The sequence below is a fragment of the Trachinotus anak genome, unplaced genomic scaffold (assembly GCF_046630095.1).
Source record: "Trachinotus anak isolate AG129_WGS33_773 ecotype Australia unplaced genomic scaffold, CSIRO_AGI_Tana_v1 ptg000016l, whole genome shotgun sequence".
Taxonomy (NCBI): domain Eukaryota; kingdom Metazoa; phylum Chordata; class Actinopteri; order Carangiformes; family Carangidae; genus Trachinotus; species Trachinotus anak.
Window position 1 is genome coordinate 14,100,223 of NW_027273867.1, and position 24,236 is coordinate 14,124,458.

A 24,236-nucleotide genomic window follows, 5' to 3' on the forward strand; every position below is an offset into this window, starting at 1 on the left:
GCAATACAATCCAATATTCATGCAAAACATCTAGCCCGACTTTTATGAAACTATGTTATAAGTTGTTACAGTAGGAAATATAATGATGATATTTCAACATATTGGCCAGTAATAGCAGTAATAGTGGGTTTCAGATTAAGTGTCTCCGGTCCAGCAGGTGGCAGTAACCCAGCTTCAACAGCTGCTAACCACTGTTAAATTGCAGGAGAAGAAGAAATGCGTCAGCGTTCAAAACAATACTTGAAGTTCCGCCTGTCTGGCGCCGTGTACTCATGAAGATGTCTCAAAATAATCCCGACAAAGACGACCACACGTCTGGCAGTAAAAAGACAATCTCCCTCCCGATATCCAGGGTGAGGCTGATCATGAAGAGCTCCCCGGACGTCTCCAGCATCAACCAGGACGCTCTTTTCCTCACCACCAAGGCGACAGTAAGCTGCAGTTTGATGCTAAATGCTTGGTTGACTGAGCTGTGCTAATTCATCGGCTCGTCCACCTGCTGCTGCTGCTAACTGGGGTTAGCACCGCTAGCTTCTCGGAAACCGTAAACGCGGCTGCTCTTACCTTTTCTTTGAGCTCATTGTGAGTGTGAATTTCTCGTCTGCTGACACACGGTGTTGTTATTGAAGGAGCTGTTTGTCCAGCACCTGGCTGTCTCCTCATTCAACAACGGATCCGGGAAGGAAACCAAGACGTTGTCCTACAGCGACCTGGCTAACACCGCGGAGGAAACCGAGACTTTCCACTTTCTAACAGGTGAGACCCAGCCGCAGTCCGACAGACCGGTAGGACTGCCTGAAGCATGCAGTGTACTGACCTCCTGTTACCGAAACCATCGTGAAATCTTTCTGAACCTAGACAGCTAAGTGATGGTCTTTGGTTATAATAAACAGCCATTTGCAAGTTTATTAGCTACACCACAAACTGTATCTTCCACAATAACCATAACGTTGAATTCGATGTTTCAACCCAAACTGAACATTACAACCTTAAGGAAGTGAAGATTTATTGCAGGACTGTTGGGTTAGATTGCATTAGGAGTACCAACTGACTGTAAGTCTAGCTACCAGTATAATATATTTTGGTTTAATATGCCACTGTGTGCAATACTGCACATCACTGGGTTAGATTTGGAATATTTTTACCTAAATAACACACATTACCTTAATTTGTCCAAATACAGATTGTATTGTCTGGTTATTTTATTCACACACAGTGTCTTATTTAATTTCTCATGTCATGCTCTATATTGATATTGTAACATGAAATTAACTGTATCTCCCACCTCTGCTCACCTTTACTACCATTTCATTATGAGGTGTATATTGATTCCAGCTCTAAAAGTATATAATGTAAGGATCTTTTTTTTCTGAATTTGAACCCATTTAAAATTATGACATGCATTAGAAACAAATGAGTGGATAAAACAAATTAACATTTAAAATAGAATAAAATAAAATGTAATATAAAATAGTTTCACCGAAAGTCATTATGTGTATTTTATGCAGCAGCTTTTTAAGCAGTTTTTGTTGTGTGATTGTATGTTGACTGACCTGTCATGATATAAGTTACTGCTGTCGCCACCCAGCTCAGATATAGTACTACTTCCTGAGCAGGGACTAAAATAGCTTTCGAGATCTATCTCTGCAACCAGACACTGTTATCGTCATCATCGTTGTCATTGTCATCACAGCTTTATTAATTCAAATGTCTGTGCTCGCTCCCAAAAACAGGGATGTCATTGTATGTCTACACTACAGTGACAAATAGTGAGTGCAGTAATGAGTTGAACACAGTGTAAAATTTTCTTTGTTAACTGACAGATATCCTGCCTAAGAAGATATTGGCTCAAGATTACCTCAAGTCTTTGGAGCAAATGCAAGAAGAGGATGCTGACTTTTAGAAAGAACACTGGCTGCATTTCACGTCGGGACAAATCAAGTGTTCTCATTCTGCCATTCTTTGTTGAGTGGCAGAAGAAACACCCTGAACTTTCTCAGTGCTTTCAAAGACATTGACAGAGTTCAGTTGTAGGGCTTGTGGAAGAAGTTAGTGGAGGTGGAATTGGAAATAATGCCACACAGAGCTAATGTGAAATCAAGTGAAGACTCAGAGATCAAGTTTAAATACACAGAGTCTTAGAGGAAACTAGAAGTTGTATCGTATATCTGTGAACAATAATTGGTGCCAGCGAGCTAAATTTGTATTAATGGCCTAAACAAAGCACCCTTAGATGAATTGTAATGCAATCACCTCTTAAGTTTTCTGCAGAATTGATTACCTCTACAAAGACAATATTTTTGTGTAGGCAAAATACTGTTGTTGCTCATAAATGATGGACTTGAACATTTTTAGGATTTCAGAGTGATTTTACATATGACCTGTGTTCCTAAACTATCTTTGAAGGTTTTCTTATTGCAATGTCTTATAAATTTAATTTGTTTTGCATGCATAACTTTTAGGAGGAATTAATTGGTTTTCCTTAACAGCTTACAGGCTCCCTTCATGTAAAACACCAAGAATTCATTCCACACAGCTGGAGTACAGATGTCTCAGCTCCTGAGTTATTATTGCCTTTAAAATATAAATGGGTGAACACACTATTTTACAGATGCTGTTAAGCATTGATTTCCAAGTGATGTTACTGATTCTAAGTTATACATGATGCTGTATTTTTTCTAAGACATTGTCATGTTTGAGTTGTGAGTAGATTATCATAAATACTTGAAAGTTGTTTGAACTAATGGAAAGTACAAATACCTCTGTTTTCCAGTTTAACTACAAAGCAGCTGAACACACTGTGTCTCTTCCAAATGAAAATTCACTCTCCGCCTAACAGAAGTGAATATTTGAAGTGTATATAACAGCTGACCACCTTTCAAGGCATCTTCCTCATATTTGCAAATTTGCTGTTTAGATTTGATATTAAAATAAAGCAAGTTAAACAAGTCATTTATTTGAAGCGTCTCGCAGTTTTACTAGAGGCTGTTAATATGACCATGAAATCACCACATGGAACGTGTTTGCAAACCGTCAATATAAAACTAGATTGAACTGCTACATGTTCATCAAAGCTCCCAGATAATGTGAGGTTTATTTATCTGCAAATTCCAGGTTACACTTTTTACTTTTGTAAAAATGTTAATGAAATAATGTGCATATCAAGTGTGCTTTGTCATCATACTACAAACTTGCATAATCCCGAGCATGCATGCATTTAATACACTGTTGTGCAGTACATGAATGTATAAACACAGTTCACATGAGGGAGGAATAAGAGGCAGTGGGCCCATGACATTGTCACTGCTGAATGAGTTTGTTGAGGCGAAGCTGCATGTTAAGCAGAGTCTCCTCTAAAGTAGAGAGCTGCTTCTCCAGGTGGTTTGCCATGTGATCTCTGACATCGATGGTGTCTCTTGTGCTGGCAAGATGCTCCTTCATGCTGAAAGAGACGACAACCACAAGTAAAATGTCTGAGACTTTTCGACACATTGACACACTGCTTTGCATAAGGTTGAGAACAATTTCAAGAATCCGTGATTGTCCAAGAGTAAAGAATGTATTCTCTCTCATCTAATAAAGAGAGAGCACTGAAGTAAATGTTAATACTCTACAACTGTTTTAGTTCCAGAGCCTTGTCTTAGCCAGATGTCCTGACAGACGATTGTTGGAAAACACTGGATGTGACTCAGCTGCTTGTCTGGACGGTGTTTCCACTCTGTTGTTTTTGGCATTCAGTCAGTGCTTTGTTTGAGCCAAACAAGTAACACTGATCCAGGGGATATGATTACCTCACAAATAATAATTTATGATTAGCCACACACTTGGTCTTGGATCAGTATTTACTGGAAATTTCAATTGCTTCACTTCTGTAAAGTGAGACTCAAAGCTGTGTTTTGTGACTTATCTGCAAACACATGGTTTTAAAATGTGTGTGTAAATATCAATATACAACAGAAAACCAAACAAATGACACATATGCCTGCTCCTACATGACTAAAGAAGCCATCAGGGACATATTCACACTACATTCACTTCCTCAGTCACTATACTACAGTTTAACACACACTGTTTACAGCGCTCTCTGGAGCAACTATTTGAGGGAAATGTCTCAGGGATCTCGTAACTGTCAAACATCATATATATTTAGCTGTATTGCAATCTGGGTGTGGGCAAAAATGCTGCATTGCAGAGCTACTGTCTCTTTGTTTCACTTATTCTATTGGCTGTAATAGCTGTTTACTTGGCAGATTTTTATTTAAAAAAAAAGAGTGGCTGTAATATTTCTCGCCATAAGTATGTTATTTTGCAATAATGATGCGGAAGGTATTAGACTTTGATCTGTGTCTTGGGTAGAGTTCTTAGGTTGTTCCTTTAAAAAAAAATATATAAAATTTGACCTCTACCCACTATCAATTACAGCACAGTCCCTTGCATTACTCAAACCACAGACCTGATAGGTAAATACTCCATGGAATTTTTTTTATTTCTCACCGTGTGAAGACACCCTGCTCCTTCCCCTCTTTCCTCTTCTCCTCAAGTGACACAAACACCTTCTCCATGGTCTGCATAGTTTCTACAACACTCAGGTGGTCTGAGCGGATCCCCTGGACCTCCTCTCTGGCTTGGTGGTCATAGGAGATACCCCCCTCCTCCACCCCGCTGGAAGTGGACACAGCTTGCAGGGCAGCCCTGTTCTGCAGGACAAGCAGCCGGGACTCGGCAAACTCCTCAGGTCCAGCTATGTTTTCCCAGCAGATTGCAGAGGATGGTGGTAACCAGAAGCGCTGCGTGCAGTTAACCGGTTTTCCTGGGGTCTCTGTTACGAAGGGGCTGTCAGCGGGGAAGCTGTTGAGCAAGTGCAGAAGAGATGATCCAGAGCCCCACTCCCAGTCCTCAAGGTCTGGTGTCCCTGAGTCTTGTTCAGGGGGAACTGTAGGAAAGGGAGCTGCTGGTCCTGCACCGTCCGCCGGGAGGCAGACCCCCAACAGGAGGCAGCAGGACAGGCAGAGCACAGCCCTGCTCACTGCCCCCTGGAGCATCTCTAAACTGGCCAAAACATCAAGTATTAAGCTTGATTAGACTTGCAGATAAATAGAGCAGATCCATAGTGGAACACACACACACACAGTGCCTAGAAAAGACTCATTGGCAACATGACAGACCTTATTCACTGAACAGCTTTGTGTAGTCTTTTTCTGCAGCAAACTGTTGTTTTATTCATACAACAGGTCTTCTCTCGCCTCTTACCAAAAGAAAACAACTGCATTTTCATCCTATACTTAGAAGTAAAATGGTAAAAGTCAAAACATATGCACAACCCCATGCAGTTTCTGGACTGACTATAATGTGCACGTCACGGGGGGATAGAGATTTCAATGGGACAGGAAATTTCTATTGGTTATTTGTAAGTTAACAATAGCCGAAACTTTTCACTTGCATAAAACTGAGTCAGTGCAGGAAAAACGGGATTTCACCTTCAAAATAAAAGTGTAAATTGTGTTACGTTTCATAAGAATAACTCAACAGGTAATTGCAGTGCATATTTCTCCATCAAGAACATTATTTTTCCTGTGCAGTAATCTATACGTTTCCAAAAGGCTGCAGCATAAAACTACTGTACTTTCCTGCTTATTTTGTTACCGGAAGTTTTACTTGAATTTTGGCAAGCACTGTGAGTTTGGAAAATAACGAAGCAGAAGATTTAATCCACAATTTCTGATCCCCGCAACAAACAGGTCCTAATAAAAACACAATTTTCCTAATAATCCTACAGTAGGTTCACTTTTGTCTGGTGTCCATAGACGAGTTTACCTTGCAAAGAAACGCCAGCGACGAGACAGTCGGTGAGTGCTGCGACGCTCCTCTGGTGCCTGATGTCGTCGGAAAAAGTGAGTCGTTGCCTGCAGCCTGTTACAGGCGATCTGAATCACTGCGGCCCGGTAACACCAGATTTCCCCCCAGAGTCTATGGAGGAAATGAGGGAAACTTGATTTAATTGCTGAAGAGAGACAGTGTCTGGAGGTATTTATGTAACATGTCTTATTAAAATGTGAATAAAAGTTTCTATGCTGGATTGCACTTCTTTTTTTAAATTTTTTGGTTAAAATGTTAATTTGCAGTCCCCCCCCCCCCTCCTTTAAGACTAGGAGTGAAGACTGTGGATAGAGTGGTTGGAGGTGTGATGCTCCTGGAATTTATGAGCCATTTTACAATGTCCTAAACAGGACCAACAGGCATGACTTTGGCCCAATTTAAAACTCAAATCTTCTAAGCATCCTGCGGTCATACCTGTGCATAGAAACAGCACAGATCTATGTATAAACACCATGTTATCCCTCTGTTTTAAGAACAAAGATGTAAAAATACAGCTCAAATCACATCATTGGTATTTAAGTAGTGAGCCTTTTGGCCTGGGAATTAATTTATACAGCCTGTGGTTTATATCATGACACAAGCAACAAGGAATGGAAGACAAATTTGGCACAAACAAGTTAGGGTGTTGTAATTTTAGGGGAGGACTGGACATGAGGCACACAACACCAGCCTTCAAGGAGTTAATCTCAGGATAGATTGTAATACATGAACTAGGTTCTCCAACAAAGGGTGGAACTCTAAAATATCTTATCAGATCGCTACAGCCCGTAACAGACACGTAACTGCAGGTGGCAACCAGATGTTGCTTTTAAATTATTCAGATGAGGATGTTTGTGTCATGTTTTGACTCAGTTGTGAAATATACGAGGTGGAAGAACCAGAAAAATATGCACATATGCAGTAAAAGAAAAGAAAGAGAGAAATTGACAGTAAAACGACAGTATGATGAAAAAGAAACACAATATTTAGTGGATAAAGTCCACATTTATTATCAAGTTAATATAAAGGAATCAGTAAAACAGAAGCAGCAGCTGAACATCTGACAACATGGCTGTGATTCCAAGAATCAAGCACAACCGGTCCACTGTAACATTACTGCTCATGTCTCAGCCCCACATGAGGACAGAGGGTTACAAGTGCCAAGTTTCAGCTTTATACGCCCACATATCAGATGAAACATGTAGGAGCTGTAAATCTAGTCCCTCATTTTTAGGGAAGGTGAATTGGTCAAGAATATTCAGCTGTCTGGTCATGTTTGTCTGAAAGGCTGCAGCACCCACTGAGGACACTGAGGTCACGCCATTGGTATTTTTCTTTTTCCATGTGTGTAAATTCAGGGTTGTTTATCAACTGTGGGGGACTTTACATTTGACAGTCAAAAAACGTACACATAGAGGGTATTTTACAAAAAGGTCCCTGTATTTTTAGTTTCACGATGTTCATTATTCATTACGTTTAAATCGGACAAGTTTTCGGTCAGTAAATTAAATAAATGAAGGCTTCAGCATTTCTCCCACTGAGTTTCATTCCTGGCGATAAAGAGAGGGGTTCAATGCAGTGTTTAGACTTACATGTTGGGAAATAAAATTTACAGAAAGCATAACTGCAAAACATCATAACATCAGTTTTTCATTAAAGGCAAGAAAGACTTTTGAGGGTGTGTGTCAAATCCTGACCACAGCTCTGTCGGCTCCAGCTGTGTATGATTCAGACCAATCAGTTTTGATACTGTGGTTGAATCTGAGCAGATTGAATGTTCAAAGTTTTCTCTTCAGACAGTCAATTCAGTTCAAACTCAATACAGCTTTATTTATGTGTGTGTATGAATGCAGCAGCTCGCCACCCAGAACAATATATACATGCACAATAAATGAGAAGACAAAAGAACAACAAACCTAAAACAGAGTACCATCTAAAAAGTATAAAAACATAAAAACGTACAATCATTGTTTGATTTCAAATCCAATGTGCCACAGGACTAAACCATCATAAATCAATCATAAATTAAATATTTAAGGACCTCACAGGCCTGAACCTTAGTAATCCTACAGAGACATCTAGTGGCAAAGACTGGCTGCCTTTTACCTTAGAGTTCCACTCTCATTAACAACACTGAAGTTTGATCTGCTTTGGTGGGACCTAAGCAAGATTTATACAGTTAGTATACAGATAATATGTGGGTTAATATCCAAATAATTCAGACAATCTACTGCATGTGTTTCCAGGATCATGAAAGGATTACTGAATGGGCCTACTGGGCACACACTCTGGGGCCCAAGGGGTCAGCAGGTGCCAGAACCAGAGCCTTTGTTTGGAGTGACTTTTACCATTTCTTGGTTGAAAGTCAGTCAAAGACCCTAAAGAATCTCAAAACGACGTAAAGAAACCACCGAGAGGCACAAAATGACCACAAAGAAACACAAGGTGACCACAAAGACACCAAAGGTGACCACAAAGACATGCGAAAAGACACTACACAGGCGTGTCATAGCTGCTGGGTGTCTCTTCAAGCTGTTTGGCTCTCTTTTCGGTTGTCTTGTTAGTCTATATATAGGAGTGACTGGGGGGATTCTTCATGTCTGTGGTCAGGGGCCCGTTGTCTCATGGTCCGTACATGTACATGCAATAAATCTAAATACAGTTAAATATGTTTACATATTTATATCAAAATTCCTTCACAGCCCCCTCCGTGATCGGTATCTAGCTCCACATGAGCGCTGCCCATGCCCGGGGCCATGCCAGCGAGGGGCGGGGAGCACGGCGGAGCTCCTCCTCCAGGCTGCCGTCACTGGGGCTGCTGGACCGGAGCGGCTCGGCATCAACAACCAGCCGCTGGTTGCTCCTCCGTGCTGAGTGAAGACTCGGTGCAGCCAGCCAGGAGCCTCCCCGCCGTGTCTCTGCCCTTCTTCCCTCTCCGTTAACGACATGGCTTCCGACGGCATGGACGAGCGATCTCCGCTGCTGTCGGGCCCCAACTCCGGGAATGTGACCCCCACTGCTCCCCCGTACCTGCAGGATTCAAGTCCCCGAGGTAAACACACGGCATGCAGCGCCCCGCGGTCCGCATGCACTATCTTTTTTTTTTTTTTTTTTTTTTTTTTTGGGGCGTATCGAGTTCGTGCAAGTGCGTAAATAAAACTGCAGCAAGGCAAAGCAAAGCAAAGCAAAGCAAAGCAAGGGCATCGCTGGGAAATCAGACGACAGCTGAGAAAAAAGGTGGAGCTTCCACTGTGAGAACTGGAGCAGTGGGTTAGAGAAGAGAGGCCTGCAATAACACCAACCTGTTTTTTTTTTTTTTTTTTTACTGCAGAAATGCTTACATCACGACTCACCGGGGCCTGTAATGCTTTGAGTCTTCACCAAAAAATAACACGAGTCGTGATGTGGCACTGAAAGGCCTCACTGGATGTTAGCCTTTTTTGTGGGTGGTTGATTGACGAGGGGGTTAGAAATGACCCACTGCAGATGAAGGAAGGCGAGCAGCCTTTTGTCCCAGCTGCTAATAAACAAAATGCCCAGATGTGCCCTTTGTGGATGGGGCCTAATCAATAGCACGACTTTATTTAAATGCCATAATGTCTGTGATGTCCATTTGCTCATTTGCATGAATATGGGACTGTAAACAACACATATTTGGTCTTGATCTTGTAAAGGCAGTTTGAATATTCTTGCATGTTTTGCATCTTTCTTACAGTAAAAAAAAAACCGTGCACATTTATTGCCAGAAAACATTTTGCTTAGTAAACAGCTGAATGTAGGTTACAGGATCATAACGCATGCAGGGCCGAATGACCCAGGCAATTACAGCTCATAAATCCCCTAACCACTGGGTCTGGAGGCTGCTGTCAGTGCTGGCCTTTGCACTGAATCCAGTCTGATCAAACTCTGAGTCTTTGAAGCTGGAGACATTTATGATTACACATGCTGTTCGTTTTTGCAGGAGGCCTCACTTGAGAAAAAGTTCACTCTACAGAAAGATCCAGATCTGGTTCTCACGTCAGAGGCTTATGTTTTGCTTTATTCCTTGTTTTTCTCATTTAGAGCTAACATTAACATAAAATCTGAAGGAAGTTCAGCTCCATACATTTTGGACCTTTTTTTCTTAGATTTGGTCTTTTTGTTATGGACTTATACAAACAGCATTTGTTTTTCCAGGTTGTTGTGCCTGTAAATGAATGGATTCATTGACTGTGTAATACTCTATTAGGAGCATTTCAGGACAACCTGCTAATATCAAGCAAGCAAATGTTGAAAATGAACATTTTATTGTTCACAAGTGGTCTAATCTCACAGAATTCATACTTCACCACCAGATTAGTCATAAAGACTTTAACACTGGACTGTAATAACCTGTAAACTGACAGTTAACGTTTGAATGAATGTCAGTATGTCTCATGGCCTAGTTTCACACTCTCTCTCTCTCTGCAGTCTGGATTATGGCTAATTCCAGTGTCTCTAGGTTTGTTGGGCAACAATCCTCAATCTGCCAATTTGTAAGAAGGATTATTTTGAGCCAAAGATGCCAAACCTTAGGTTTTTTTTCTACAATATAATAACTATGATGCTGCTTTTACAGGTTATAAGATGCATTTAGGTAATTGGGTGAATGTGAGCTTTGATTAGAACTGACTTAAAGCTACTATTTGGGAAAGTGACTGCAACCTCTGCTATTGATTGTATTGATTTTACTTAATATTTTATGTATCTGACACAACAGTGAAGGAGCATGACTCGTTTTACCCTATGAACAGAGTTGTTCAGCAGCAGTAACAGGTAGAGATTCACTGTGTGCACATTGTTGTGTTGGTGAGGGGTGGAGACCAATGACCTTGGCTGCATCAAGGCACTGTTTGGATTTTGTCGCCACTTGCTTGATGTTTTTATGCATGAATGGCAGAAAAAACAACAGCATGAAAAGCCTGTGTGAGTCTCTTTTAATCACGACAGTGATAAATGAATTCCTCTGTGTTTGAGTGAATTTACTTCTATTCAAACACAATGCTTTAGTAAATAATCATTTTATCCAATTTTAAAACCAGAGATGTGCAAAGTCATCCAAGGGTGGAGTCAAGAATCTGCAACACTTACCTCAGCCTATACTGCTGCAGTGACAGGACACCTCTTATCCAAATATATATATTAAAATCTGAGTCTGGTGATATTTTATATTTTTCTTCCTGTCAACAAAATTCATGAAAAGACCAAATCCAACAATGACCCAACAAAGGATTGTCTCTATTGCTAAAGACTGATATGTCTTGTTTGTCTATGCTTTAGACCTCCATTATAAAAAAGACATGGTCCTTCATGAGAATAGGCACTGTAGTTTATCTTGAGTCACTCCCACATACACTGATCTAGAGCTGTAAATATGCACTCCAGTAGGGGAGTGCCATATAATATTGTACATGGAAACTGGAGTAAGTCTTAACATGATTAAAGAAGAGTCATTTTATGAGTTAAAAAAATGGCGGCCAACGGCTCAGTCAGTTATTTTCAGAAGGGAATGATGAGGAAAAACTTGTTGCACATACAAAGGAGTGTAAACACCAGGGTGACATTAGTTTTTCAATCATCATAATTTATCATATATAGACATCATTTGGATTTATATCATCATAAATATAATTATTACTGGGGGTTTTTTCTGGCAATATTGAGATATTGTTCTGACCACATTTGTATTAGTTCGTGGCTCCAAATAGTTCCCAACAAATACACTTTTTGCTGCTATTTGAGTAACATTTGCTAAAACTTACAGTGCCCTGCTGTTTCAGGAAATTACTGAGCCTATTGACAATGGAAAAAAATATAGAATAACACAAACGTTATCTTTCAACCTCAAAGAGATTTGTTTCTGTTGAAACTGAATTTAAGAGAGAGAATTTCCTCGAGCAGCTGGTGTGGGCATACCAGGTAGCTCGATCTTCACCACAAACCACAGGTCCCACAATCATCCAGTCGGTGATGGCTCCATGGAGGCAGGGCGCGATGGCAGCTGTATGTTGTGGTGCTGCTGACAGCTGGAGTAAAGCGTCTTCTCGTCTTACCTCTGGCTCCGAGGACACCTAGTGAAAGGCTATAGCTGCTATATTCAGTTTCAGCCATGCATTACGACGTCTACAATGCACACAGCCGAGAGAGAGGCCAGTAGAAACAAGCCTGAACGCTGGTGGCTGAGAAGAATTTAAGATTAAGGAAGAGAATACAGTCAGGATCTGAATACTCTACAATTTTGGATTAACACAAATTAGTAGCAGATGACTCGACTTTTTGTGCAATAAGCAGCACCATGTGCCGCCTGCACACAGTATGAGTGTCCATTCTTTGGCATGCTCTGGTTTTATTTCTAGCCAAGTTTGCCCAAATGTAGGTGGGGTGTCCCATCTGCCCCTGTGGTGTCCACCGGTTGTTCGCATGTGAATCTCAGAGCCCAGGTCGTTTACCTGTTGACTTTCCCATTATCTCATTCAGAGCGAGGCAAGAAGGAAATTGGTCATTTGTCAACTGAGTTTAGAGGCTTGTATGCCATCGATCCACAGTCTGAGGTCAGGCTTAAAGTATAAAGTATCAGTAGAGACTGTATCACAATGGATTTTTACCTTTTTTCTGGTTTCAGCTTCTCAAATATCAGGATTTTCTCTGCTTTTCTCTGTTTCTCTATTTCATTGTAAATTGAAAAGCTTTGATTTATGAAGAATTGGTTGAACAAAATAAGGCACCATGTGTGCTGTGGCAGATTGTAATTAGCATTTGTCAGTATGTTGTGACATTTTACAGACTGAGCAATTAATCTGTAATTTTACAGTAAATTGAATAATTGTAAAAATAATGGACAGATAATGGAAATAATTGTTTGTTGCAGAGCTAATCTTACACACGCATTTTTTTCCAGATGATCAACAAATTTTTAGGCACAAATTACTCTGTTTTAAGATGGCAGTTTGAGTGTAATGACAGAAATGAAGGCAGAGAGACGGTCAACGTGGCTGCAGGCTTTGTTTTGTATCCCTCAGAATGTAAAGTATGCTTGAATACTGTGGAGGTAGTAGTAAAGGTAGTGACTGGTGCAAGTCTACGGATTAAGTTTTTTAAAACCCAGAAAAACACATGGAATGTAGACTAATTACACCAGGTTAATGTGGGATTAAACAGTACAGAGTTCAAGTGAATGGCTACTGTCGTTAGTTTACAGTAGTTCTTTCAGACATGAAGAGAAAATCTTTAAGTCTGTAAAGACCGGCCATTTGATCATGTTGATTCCACTTGTTTATGGTTCATAAAACACTAATTTGTTGGCCTGGCTGTTCCATGTTTCTCAACCAAAATGGTCAGGAGTTTATTAGGCTCATTAGCAGAGACATTTTAATTTAGCAGCACACGAAACTGATGCAACAACTGAACAAATGAACAAATCTCAATCCCGTATAAAGTTTTTCATTTTCAGTCTCATGCGTAGGTGTTACATGCGACAGCTGCAGAGTTTCATGATGTCTTCATGTTCACACCCAGAAGACTGGCTCGTACTGTATGTTACATGTTAACTTTGTCTGCAGCTTGGTAGTGAGTGGATTTGACGGTATCTAAAAGGGCCCATTGTTTCTTTCTTAAACATACAGAGGGGAGCTTGGATCCTGACAAAGAGATAAGAGTCACATGTTAAGCAATCGGAGCCTCACACAGGCTGTCATGGGTTTGCATACAGTCTTGTAGCTGAGCAGGAGTTAAGCTGGGAAACCATGAAAGAAGACAGAGCTCTGACATTGTCATGGAGCATGACTGCACATGGGATCTTTTAAGAGAGCTCCCATGTCCCCAAGAGTTGATTAGAGATTCAGTATGTATAACATAACATGCGTTACACAATGTGTGGCTTTGAGATCTCTTTAACTGTGGATTATTTAAAGAAATATCAGATGTTTTTCCCGTTGTTATCAGACAATTTCTTATCCTATAATCTGTTCTGACACTGATTTATTATTTTATAGCTGTGCGAGCACTTACAGAGTATACCTCTGTTCAAAGTTTTTATTATTAAAATTTGTTGAACTAAAAGACTGGATGTAAAGAGTGAATGAATAAGTGTGAGGTTATGCTAGAAAAGAACTAGTTTGTATGACGTGACAAGGCAAAAGCTGCACTTTGAGGCACTGTGCCTGATGATGTCTGTATACAAAACACAAAAATGCCTTTTCCTCAAAAATCCAGATCTTTGTTGATTAAGTTTTCTGGATGCATGCGATTAACAGCTGGCCGTGTGTTGTGTGCTTTGCCCTCCTCTTCTCAAAGCCGAACTACCTCCTCCTTACACAGCCATCGCCAGCCCCGACGCCGGCGGTGTGCCTGTCATCAACTGCCGCGTGTGCGAATCGCTCATCAACCTGGATGGAAAGCTGCATCAGCACGTGGTCAAGTGCACAGTCTGCAATGAAGCTTCGGTAAGTGGAGGCCATTGTTGAGGCCGGCTTTATAAATGAGTGCTGGTGTTGACATCATGGAGTTGTAATAGTCTGTCAATCTCAGTAAAGACATTGAGACACTTATTCCAGTAACTATGCATTATCACACATGCATTTTCTGGTGTGACTCACATCCAGCTGTAGCCCACGTGACTCGTTCTGTTTTATTGTACAGCATCATTTTGTATGATTTGTTAGTGATCACATGAGAAACCATTTGCTTTGGAAGCCAATTTCTTGACAATGTCCACCATTAGAGCCTGACCAGATGCTGATGTAGATATTTGTCACAGTCAGTCCCGTTGTAAGCGCTACATATGGTTTGAATGTGACGCATGTGTCTCAGCCTCTCTTACTACGTGCTTTCATGGAGCTGCCAGAGGAGGGAGAAGAGCAGGGAGAATGAATGGCTGTCATCACGAACATCACAGTGAAATTACATTTCTGGCTGATATATTCTGGCTGACTAAATGACTACAGACCCATTGCCCTGACCTCTGTGGTCATGAAATCATTTGAGCGCCTTGTCCTGTCCCATCTCAAATCCATCACTGACCCACTCCTGGACCCCCTGCAGTTCGCCTACAGAGCCAACAGGTCTGTAGACGACGCCGTCAACATGGCTCTCCACTTCATCCTCCAGCACCTGGACTCCTCAGGGACCTATGCCAGGATCCTGTTTGTGGACTTCAGCTCTGCCTTCAACACCATCATCCCGGCTTTGCTGCAGGACAAGCTCTCCCAGCTGAGCGTGCCTGACTCCACCTGCAGGTGGATCACCGACTTCCTGTCTGACAGGAGGCAGCACGTGAAGCTAGGAAAGCACGTGTCTGACTCCCAGACCATCAGCACTGGATCCCCGCAAGGCTGCGTTCTTTCTCCTCTGCTCTTCTCCCTGTACACCAACACCTGCACCTCCAGCCATCAGTCTGTCAAGCTCCTGAAGTTTGCAGACGACACCACTCTCATTGGACTCATCTCTGATGGCGATGAGTCTGCCTACAGGTGGGAGACTGACCGTCTGGTGACCTGGTGCAGGCAGAACAACCTAGAGCTAAACGCTCTGAAGACAGTGGAAATGATAGTGGACTTCAGGAAGAGCCCAGCCCCACCCACCCCCATCTCCCTGTGCGACTCCCCCGTGGCCACCGTGGAGCATTTTCGCTTCTTGGGAACCACCATCACACAGGATCTCAAATGGGAGCTAAACATCAGCTCCCTCATCAAAAAAGCTCAGCAGAGGATGTATTTCCTGAGGCAATTGAAGAAGTTCAACCTGCCAAGGACTATGATGGTGAACTTCTACACCTCCATCATTGAGTCCATCCTCACCTCCTCCATCACCATCTGGTACGCTGCTGCCACGGAGAGGGACAATAACAGACTGCAGCGTATCATCCACTCTGCTGAGAAGGTGATTGGCTGCAATCTTCCGTCCCTCCAGGACCTGTACGCCTCAAGGACTCTGAGGCGTGCAGGGAAGATTGTAGCTGACTCCTCCCACCCTGGACACAAACTCTTTGAGACACTCCCCTCTGGCAGGAGGCTGCGGTCCTTCAGGACCAAAACCTCTCGCCACAAAAATAGCTTCTTCCCATCTGCTATTAGCCTCATCAACAAGGCTAGAGAGCCCCACTGTTGCTGATCAATTGCACCAATCACCAGAAAAAATTCCTTGTATGTGAAAACATACTTGGCAATAAAACAGATTCTGATTCTGATTCTGATTCTGATATGTGGTACTAAAGCATCAGAAAAGCCACATATTATATTCTACTACTCTAGACCAAAACAGTTGACAGTGTTTGGCCTTCAGTTGTTGCATCTCATATAAGCTCACCAGACAGCACAGATACTGTAAATCTAAACTGGAGTGATATGCAATAGGGATTCTGTTATTCACTCTGGGACAAATATTAAACATTTCTTGGTACAGTGAAATTCCAGACTAATCTTTGCAAAGCAGAATAGTTTGTGCCATCGGCCCATCCAGTGTAAGTAGAAATAAACAGCTCCAAGTATGATATGGTAACTCTCAGAGGCTTTAAAAATGCTTCTCAAATGACAGCATGACTGGACATAATATGGCCATTTGAAGCTGAATGATAAACTGAGATATATTAAATAGATTAAAAGCAAAGCTATTGATTCTTTTCCATCCTGCAAGAGGCTGGTGACAGAGCTGCTGTGTCACCTCTGCGGTATTTTAAATCAACTGCTCTCCTCTTCCACGGCTTTGTTGTTATGTTCTGTATCAGACTGGAAGTTTCCAGTGAGCTGAGTTTTAGATGTTGTCTTCCAGCCCATCAAGAACCCCCCAACGGGGAAGAAGTATGTGAGATGTCCCTGTAACTGCCTGCTCATCTGTAAAGACACGTCCAGGAGGATAGGATGTCCTCGACCAAACTGGTAGGTAACAGACAGACAAGCTCAGACTGTTTTACCCTCTGATTACTCATTTCTTGTAGGTTTGTCATTTCCAAAGCCAAATTTTAGGCTCAGACAAAATGTTAGTAGACTTTTATGAGACAATTCAAGCCCTTTCTATAGTTTTATGCCATCACACACTTTAATAACCCTGTGCTGGCTGTGTTGAATCTGACAGCAGACGCATTATTAACCTGAGCCCGGTGATGGTGATCCCTGAGGAGCAACCTGCCCAGCCGGCACTGCCCATCCAACCTCAGGGGATGAGGGTGGTCTGCGGCCACTGTGGCAACACCTTCCTAGTACGTAAATCTACCAAGACGACCACCTTAACCAATCACAGAGTTGTTGAGGCAGAATTTTGTTGCTGTGCTGTTGTTGGTACGTGCATATAAACAATCCCAAGAGCCGCATCATATACCATATCGGCGTGTTTAGTGATGGAATGCCATTGGATTTGCTGAAGTATTAAAAGTTGTGTAATTGTTTCAGGTCTCTTAGCTTGCTTTACTGTACATGTGCAGAGCTGGTGTCAGAGAAAAGCTTATTTAAGTCAGTCTCAAACACAAGAAAACCAGTGCCATGTTTCTATTCTGGTTAACATTCTTTTATCTGTTGAATGAATTGAAAACCTCCATCAACCATCATGTTGCAGACTCTATCTGGCAGAATATGGTGTCTGCAAGAGGCTGGTGGCATGCATTTTGCAGCATGTTTCCTGTCCTTGCCTGACTCATCAAATGTCCCAACTACCACTTGACTGCAGCGTGGCCACACCGTGTCACAAGAAATCAAGTTTATCCCTCTAACCTGCAGTTGTACCATTCTTTCACATTAGTCTCATTTTTAATGAAATTTTCTTGCCACCCCATGCTGAGGGTGCTAGCAGTATTTTTGACATGTGATATGTTCACTTTGATTGCATTTAATACCTCTGACTTTTATTCAACATGTCGCATATTAATAAGGAAAGAGATGCAGAACCTGAGTAAGGAGTGAGTATGACACTGGCTCACATGTCAAAATCAGTGGTATTGACCTCTTAATGTGTGCACATTATTGCTTGCGGCGTCTGTAGGGCAGTGAGGACGCCAGGTCATCCCAGCCAATGTCTGGCCTTCCCAGCGATGGCTCTCCCCCAGCACAACAACAGGTTGAGAAAGCTGGTCATACTGGTGGACATATTAACAACAGCCTAACACCGCTCCAATTCAATCCGTGGCCTTCTTTACACTGGTGGCGATGTGACTTTGTGCACATCTGACTCTGAAGCGGGCTTCAGTCAAAGAAAGACAGTTTGATATTTAATGCACAAAACTGGCTTCGATCTAGTTCTTTAGCCTAAAAGTCAGTGCATCCATTCTAACTGTGCTGCATGCTTGCTGCTGTTTTAAATTATCATTCCTTCGCTGAAGCCAGATGTCAAGAGTCACATTTTTAACTTGGGTCAATAGGACCTTCTAATTATGCTGATCTGTGATGGGATAAACATTTTCACATCGCTGTGCCTCACTATAACATCGCTTTTTTAACTTCAGAACCCCTGATGAAACAATTGCATATTGACACCCACAACTAACACATTATGAGAATGATTTAAGGTGCTAATTTAGCCATATAGCTTTCCAACCCCTCAATATTTTCTCTAATACAGGAATAGAATAATAAATCGATTTACAACTCGCAAACCATCATAACTGATCATGACAAATCATTTCCAGTAAGTCCTCTGTTGATTGTTCTTCCAGTACAGTAGTGTGTTGTTAAATATCTGTGTTCACATGTGCATCCTCCTTCACTCTGTGTCTTAACAGCGCTTTTTTCCCTGTTTATTCACAGTGGATGGAGCTTCGGTTCAACACGCTAGCCAAATGTCCCCACTGCAAAAAAATGTGAGTCTATCAATGTTTTATCTAACTCATGTTACACAAAGGTCATGATGAAACATGTTTCACTTTTACACTCCATGGACACTATGCATAATTGAGTCAAAAAGTATTATCAGATGAGAAGCGCTTATAATTTAATCTTGTAAAGGAATTTTAATGATCATACCAGTGTGTTTTTAAGTTATAGCAGATTTCTTTCCTGCTGCAGGCAGCATTTGGTTTCCATTTATTTCCGTATGATATGAAAAAAAAACCGAGCAGACTCAAGATACTTGCTGCAGTAGTGTAGTCATCTACGTAAACATCTAGTTTGCATTACTTTTTACAAGTTACATTATTGTTTCCTGGTTTTACAATTGATACATTGAAACATTTGCAGTGAATTGTCCCATTGTCTAATTATAGTGTAATTTTAAAGTAATGTAGACCCTGATGTTTACTGTGAAGTGTCAGGAATCTGCAGCTTCAGTTTCATATTGCACAGTAATGAATGGAAGCTGATGGCTGCCAAAAATATATCAGATTTTCTCAGTAACAGCAAACATTGTTTGTAAAATGGTTAGTTGTGATGTAGATGTAAAGGACTTGCAGAGAATGGGCTTAAACATGTAAAATCGCTGGTGTGGTCTTTAAAAGCCTGAAACTAAAAGTGAATCCGTTACAGCCGTGGTCGGGATCCTGGATGGGTGTTAGCCATGAACTAGAAAAACATTCTTGTTGTTGAATTTCAAGAGACCTGCATCATTACTGTGAACATGTCCCAACATACAGTAACCATATTCAAAGCCTTTATCTCATTGGAGCAGTAATTTGGCACTATTTACATACTGTAGGTTAGAGGAAGCGGACACTAAAAAGCACATTGGTGTTCCACTTCTGCAGTTGCACCCATGTAGTATTGTGGTTTGGTATGATTCAGCTTGTCATGTAAATATGTAAACTCCCAGCTCTCTGTTTTTTGTCACAGGAGTAGTTTTTGAGTGTTTACTTCATGGATAAATTCACTGCAGTCAGATGCAGAGCTTTGGAGGTCTGGACTTTTCTAGTTGTTGGGAGGAGATGGGAGGGGAGGGGAGGTAATGGAGGCTAATCTAAATGTGTGACAGGAATTAAAGCTTGGCCTCAATTCATGTAATGGTAATAAGGTAGGAAGGTCACAGGGTCGAGCATTGGCGGGAGAGCATTGTAAAGTGATGATATGAACAGTGTATGGCCGAGGGAACCAGGGACGCTCCATCAGAATAACAAGCTGCAGCCAAAACACGTCGTCATTGCCTCTGTCTCTGTCTCATGTCTCTGCATCTGCTGCATTCTATTTATTTCATTTTATATTCTGACAGTATCTTTATTTATATCTTCGCCCATTGTCTTTTTCTCTGTAAGTCTTTTGTCTCTGTTTATATCCACCTTTCTTTATCTGCAGTCGTAGCACTTGTTATTTGTTTCATGCACATTAGTTCCCAGGCAACATAAACCTGGGGTTGCATTGTTGGAAAAACATTACTTTTACATTGCAAACAAAGAACTTTGTCACCTCTTACAAACTTTACAAAAAAGTCTACCACAAACCACAATACCAAAACTCATAAGTGTAATAGCATAAAAGTCCTCAGTCTTGCCAAAATCAGCAACAAGCTACAGGGAGACCATTAAACCTGAACCTGAACCTAACTGCATTTTTGATTCGGTCTTTGTATCTTTCTGAGCAAAATATTTTCTACTTTATAACTTGTCAGTGTTTCCACCTTTGTCTCTCTATCTTTTTCTATCTCATCTTTTACCTTTATTTTCTCAGAATATTCTCTGTATTGCTGTCTTTAATTCCACACAACCGCTTTCTTCAGTAGTCAAAACAGTGATGTTTGAGGTATACTGGTGTCTTGTTATGTGGTATTTAGGGAAGTGATACCTCTGGTGTCGTGGCACCTCTCCAGAGGAAAATATCCAGATTACACTGGAAAACATACAGTAACTTCTGATAAATTCCTACTTTGCGATGCGATGATGTTTATTTGTTTTAAATGCCAGGAGAAATCCAGCGCAGCTTAAAATCTAAAATAAAAAAAAAAAGCCTCCATTTATGGTCACAGGCTAAATGAATGAGATGGTCAGGAGTTGCAAATGTAAAGAGTTAGTTGAACAAAGAGGAAAGGTGAAAGCAGGAGGAGAGTGTTTAAAAGAGAAGGTAAGATGATCAGGTGACCAGGCCTCACATAAGCCATCTGAATACCAGTGATTCCTGAAGAATGCCTGAGTCCGATCACATGAGAGGCATGTGAGAGCAGAGAGGGGGAGGAAAGTAAAGTAATAGTGAAGCAAAAAAAAGAAAATGAAAAAAACTGGTGCCAGTCTGATGCTTAGGGCAGTTGACTGGTACATGTGTGAAGTCTGGATGGAGTGGAAGTTGTTGGGAGCAGCACATGTGACAGGCCTCCAGTGCGCTCATGTATAACTACACAAGAAAAGGGGAAGTGAGAGACTTTGTTGGCTCACAGCATTGTCAGGGTGATGTAGAGTGAGATCACAGGGAAAAAGTGGGGGTGGGACAAATAAAGTATCAGGCATGTTATGTAGTGTTTGTTGCAAGACTTTTGCACTGGATTCTTTTAACTCCTAAAGGGTTTTCTGATATCCAAGTTTAACTTAAAGTCATTCCAACCATATCCACATAAAATACACACATACAACAGAGTGAGATGACATTTCTCTCGGGACTGGGGAATAACACAAATCCAGTCCAATCCATGCTTTGTCCTGAAACCCTCTCTTCACATACTGACCATGTTTTTTTTCCCCCATTTGTTTTTTCTTTTTTTGATCTCCACTTACAGATCCTCTGTTGGTAGTGCACTCCCTAGGAGGCGCTGTTGTGCTTATATAACTATAGGAATGATCTGCATTTTCATTGGAGTGGGTTTAACAGTAAGTATGGCCTTGTCTTTGGTGCACATATTTTCTTGAGATAATTCAGTCAGGCCCAAAGTGGTGGATGGAGTAACACAGCCATCCAGAGAGCCACACTGCATGGAAATGTCTATTAGAAACTGGTTAGCTGACCTGAGAAACTTTATGTTTCTATATGGGCACAACAATTAAGAAATGTACATGTGTTTTACAGTTGTAGATAGGTTGTATAATGGTTTTCTACCCAAGCTAAATGCATCAAATACACTTTGGTCCATTAATCCACTGAACTGTTCAGTAAACAATAAACGTATTTTGTACGAACAACCACATGTTGTTCAGCTTTTCACAGTATATCAAAGTCTTATCAGACTTTCGCAACTTGGTGTAATCATATTAGAAACATAATCACTCCATGATAATCTCATGGGATTATACTCCTTAATATTTAAACTAAGGGTTACTGAGCTTGTTTCAGTGCGATCTCATTTTTATGATGAAGTGATTGATATTCTGAATTCTCCTCAAAATCTTCCATCAACCAGAGTATTTCACAGCAATCATAGGTCTTTAAATGAGTGGGGTTTTTTTGTATTTTATAAGAGACTGCTCTTTAATGAAATGCAGGATGAAAAAAATTTCTCTGTGGGATGAATAAAATTATGAATGCAATGATTTAAAAATAATCTATATTCTCAATGTTAGCTATGTCTTTCACCCACCTTCTCTTCCTCTCTTCTGTGATAACAGGTTGGCACTCGGGACTTTGCCAGTCGTTACAACGCCACCTATGTGTCCTGGGCATTCGCCTACCTGCTGGGCCTGATCTGTCTGATACGAGCCTGCTACTGGGGAGCTATCAAAGTGAGCTACCCGGAAAACAGCTTTGCATAGGGCAGGCGCGGCGCAGCACAGCCCTACAAACCCCACTCTTTAGTTTTTTCATTTTGTTCAGATCTCAAACCGGTCATGTTCAGCGGAGTGGAACATCTGCAGAGCGTGTTGAGGAGGTGCTGTGTGTGTTTGAGGAGGTGTATGTTGGGAGATGTATCCTGTTGCGTTTGTGTCTGGAATGTTTTTAACTCGCTGAACAAACCTACTGTATGCTGATCAATCCTCCAACTGGTCCACAGAGACGCAAATCCTCCAAGCTACAAAAACTGTGATTATTCTTAATGAATGCAAAAATGAGTTGGCTCCTGTGCTGATTTGAAAATGATAGTTTAGCAAACTGGCTGGATTTGGTCTTTCTGGATCATACTTTTGTTTGTTTTACAGCAGCCTGACTGACGTGATGGTACCCACTTGATTTCTTTTGTTACTGACCAGACCAAAATCAGACAACCTCCTAAGAACAGTTTGCCCATTGCACTACGATTATATGCAATTGTATGTGTTGTTTTGCTGCTAGTTAAAATCCAGCTACAGAAAGCTGCATATTCATACTGTATTGTAACCATTTACCTTGCCTGTGTACACTGACATAGTATTGCTATATGATTTTAACTCTTGAACTGATCAATTTTTTTTTTAAAGAAATCGCCCTTAAATGCCCATGCGTGCCAACTTAGCTGCCCAGTATTAGTCAAGAAGAGCATCAGATCAACAGGAGCTTGTTTATGTGTTTGTGCCATGCAGCTTTTAACTCACTACAGCAATAACCCTTTCATTTGAGTTACTTTGAACCTTCCTTACCCGACCTCCCTGCCTTATTCACTGCGGTTTTGTTGCCTTCTTGCTGGTGGATCCCAAAACACGGTGACTCACGTTTGCATGTTGACTTGTTTTTGTTCAGTCACTGAGGTGGTGTTTTTTTTTTTTTTTTTCTGTTTCAGTGAGGTAGCTGACACATATGATAATCCTGTCTTTTGCTCCTGCCTGTGCGTTAGAATGTAAACCCTCCTCCTCCCCCTGCTTATATCGCCACTCTCTGACCTCCAGTGAACTCTGTGCTAGCTAGCATCGCTGTACTCTAACTCAGCATCCTGTCTCTTGACCTTTACCAGTGGGCACAGTTCAAACTTCTAACCTTGTTTTGAATGTGATGATGATGACGAAGCAGAAAATAATATTAAAAATACTCTTTGTATATAGTTCAAATTCAGTACTTGGAAAACTGTAGTGTGAAGTTGAAGGATTAAGATGGCTTGTGGGTCTTTTTAAAAATGATAATTTATCAATAAAATGCAAAAACTGCTTGTATTAGTCTGTTTACTTCTTCGCTGTGATGAGTTTTGGACATTTTGCTTTTAAAAGCACATACAGGAATATAAGCAAACCGGGTGACATTCATATTGAAGTGGCTGCTGGTATACTTTATTATGCTAAAATGCAAGAAGGCCAAAACATAAAATATGGAACGAACCAGCTGTGCACTCCCAGGTCAAATCCAAGGTCTGATGATAAGCAAAGTTTATGTTTGAGACAAATGTCTGACAAATGAGTATCTCAAAGCTTTAAATATTACACTAACACCTAATCATGCAAGTACAAGTGGTAGGTAGTGTATTGAAGTATTTAGAGCTCATCTCATCTTCTGCTCCGCTCAATGTATTAGTGAGCTAAAGTTATTATTCAAATTAAATGTCCACACTTTTTGATTCAATTGTTGATTCAAATTTAAATGTGAATCCAAGCTTTTGGGGACTTCTAGATTATTGTTTGGTTAATATGATCGATA

The 24,236-nt window shown here is 41.1% G+C and overlaps 3 protein-coding genes across 6 annotated transcripts; 2 read left to right on the forward strand and 1 right to left on the reverse strand.

Annotated features, from left to right (window-relative positions):
- Positions 1-207: 207 nt before the first annotated feature.
- chrac1 (chromatin accessibility complex subunit 1) lies at positions 208-2,952 on the forward strand. Its single transcript, XM_071500496.1, has 3 exons — positions 208-431; positions 630-756; positions 1,824-2,952. Exons 1-3 carry the CDS (start codon positions 273-275, stop codon positions 1,901-1,903), a joined length of 366 nt encoding a protein of 121 aa, XP_071356597.1. The 5' UTR covers positions 208-272; the 3' UTR covers positions 1,904-2,952.
- A 123-nt stretch (positions 2,953-3,075) lies between these two features.
- On the reverse strand, positions 3,076-5,084 carry LOC139634183 (uncharacterized). The gene is made up of 2 exons (XM_071500495.1): positions 4,495-5,084; positions 3,076-3,442 (listed from the first exon to the last, which is right to left on the reverse strand). Exons 1-2 carry the CDS (start codon positions 5,040-5,042, stop codon positions 3,301-3,303), a joined length of 690 nt encoding a protein of 229 aa, XP_071356596.1. The 5' UTR covers positions 5,043-5,084; the 3' UTR covers positions 3,076-3,300.
- Positions 5,085-8,666: 3,582 nt separating this feature from the next.
- On the forward strand, positions 8,667-23,754 carry pip4p2 (phosphatidylinositol-4,5-bisphosphate 4-phosphatase 2). Of its 4 annotated transcripts, none has more exons than XM_071499358.1 (8): positions 8,667-8,908; positions 14,167-14,315; positions 16,639-16,745; positions 16,942-17,065; positions 17,842-17,916; positions 18,603-18,655; positions 21,484-21,574; positions 22,307-23,754. In XM_071499358.1, the coding sequence occupies exons 1-8, from the start codon at positions 8,803-8,805 to the stop codon at positions 22,448-22,450; spliced, it is 849 nt and encodes a 282-aa protein (XP_071355459.1). In that variant the 5' UTR covers positions 8,667-8,802; the 3' UTR covers positions 22,451-23,754. The 4 variants fall into 4 exon arrangements, with proteins under 4 accessions (XP_071355459.1, XP_071355460.1, XP_071355461.1 ...); XM_071499359.1 differs by having other exon boundaries at positions 14,191-14,315; XM_071499360.1 differs by lacking the exon at positions 17,842-17,916.
- The last annotated feature ends 482 nt before the right edge of the window (positions 23,755-24,236 follow it).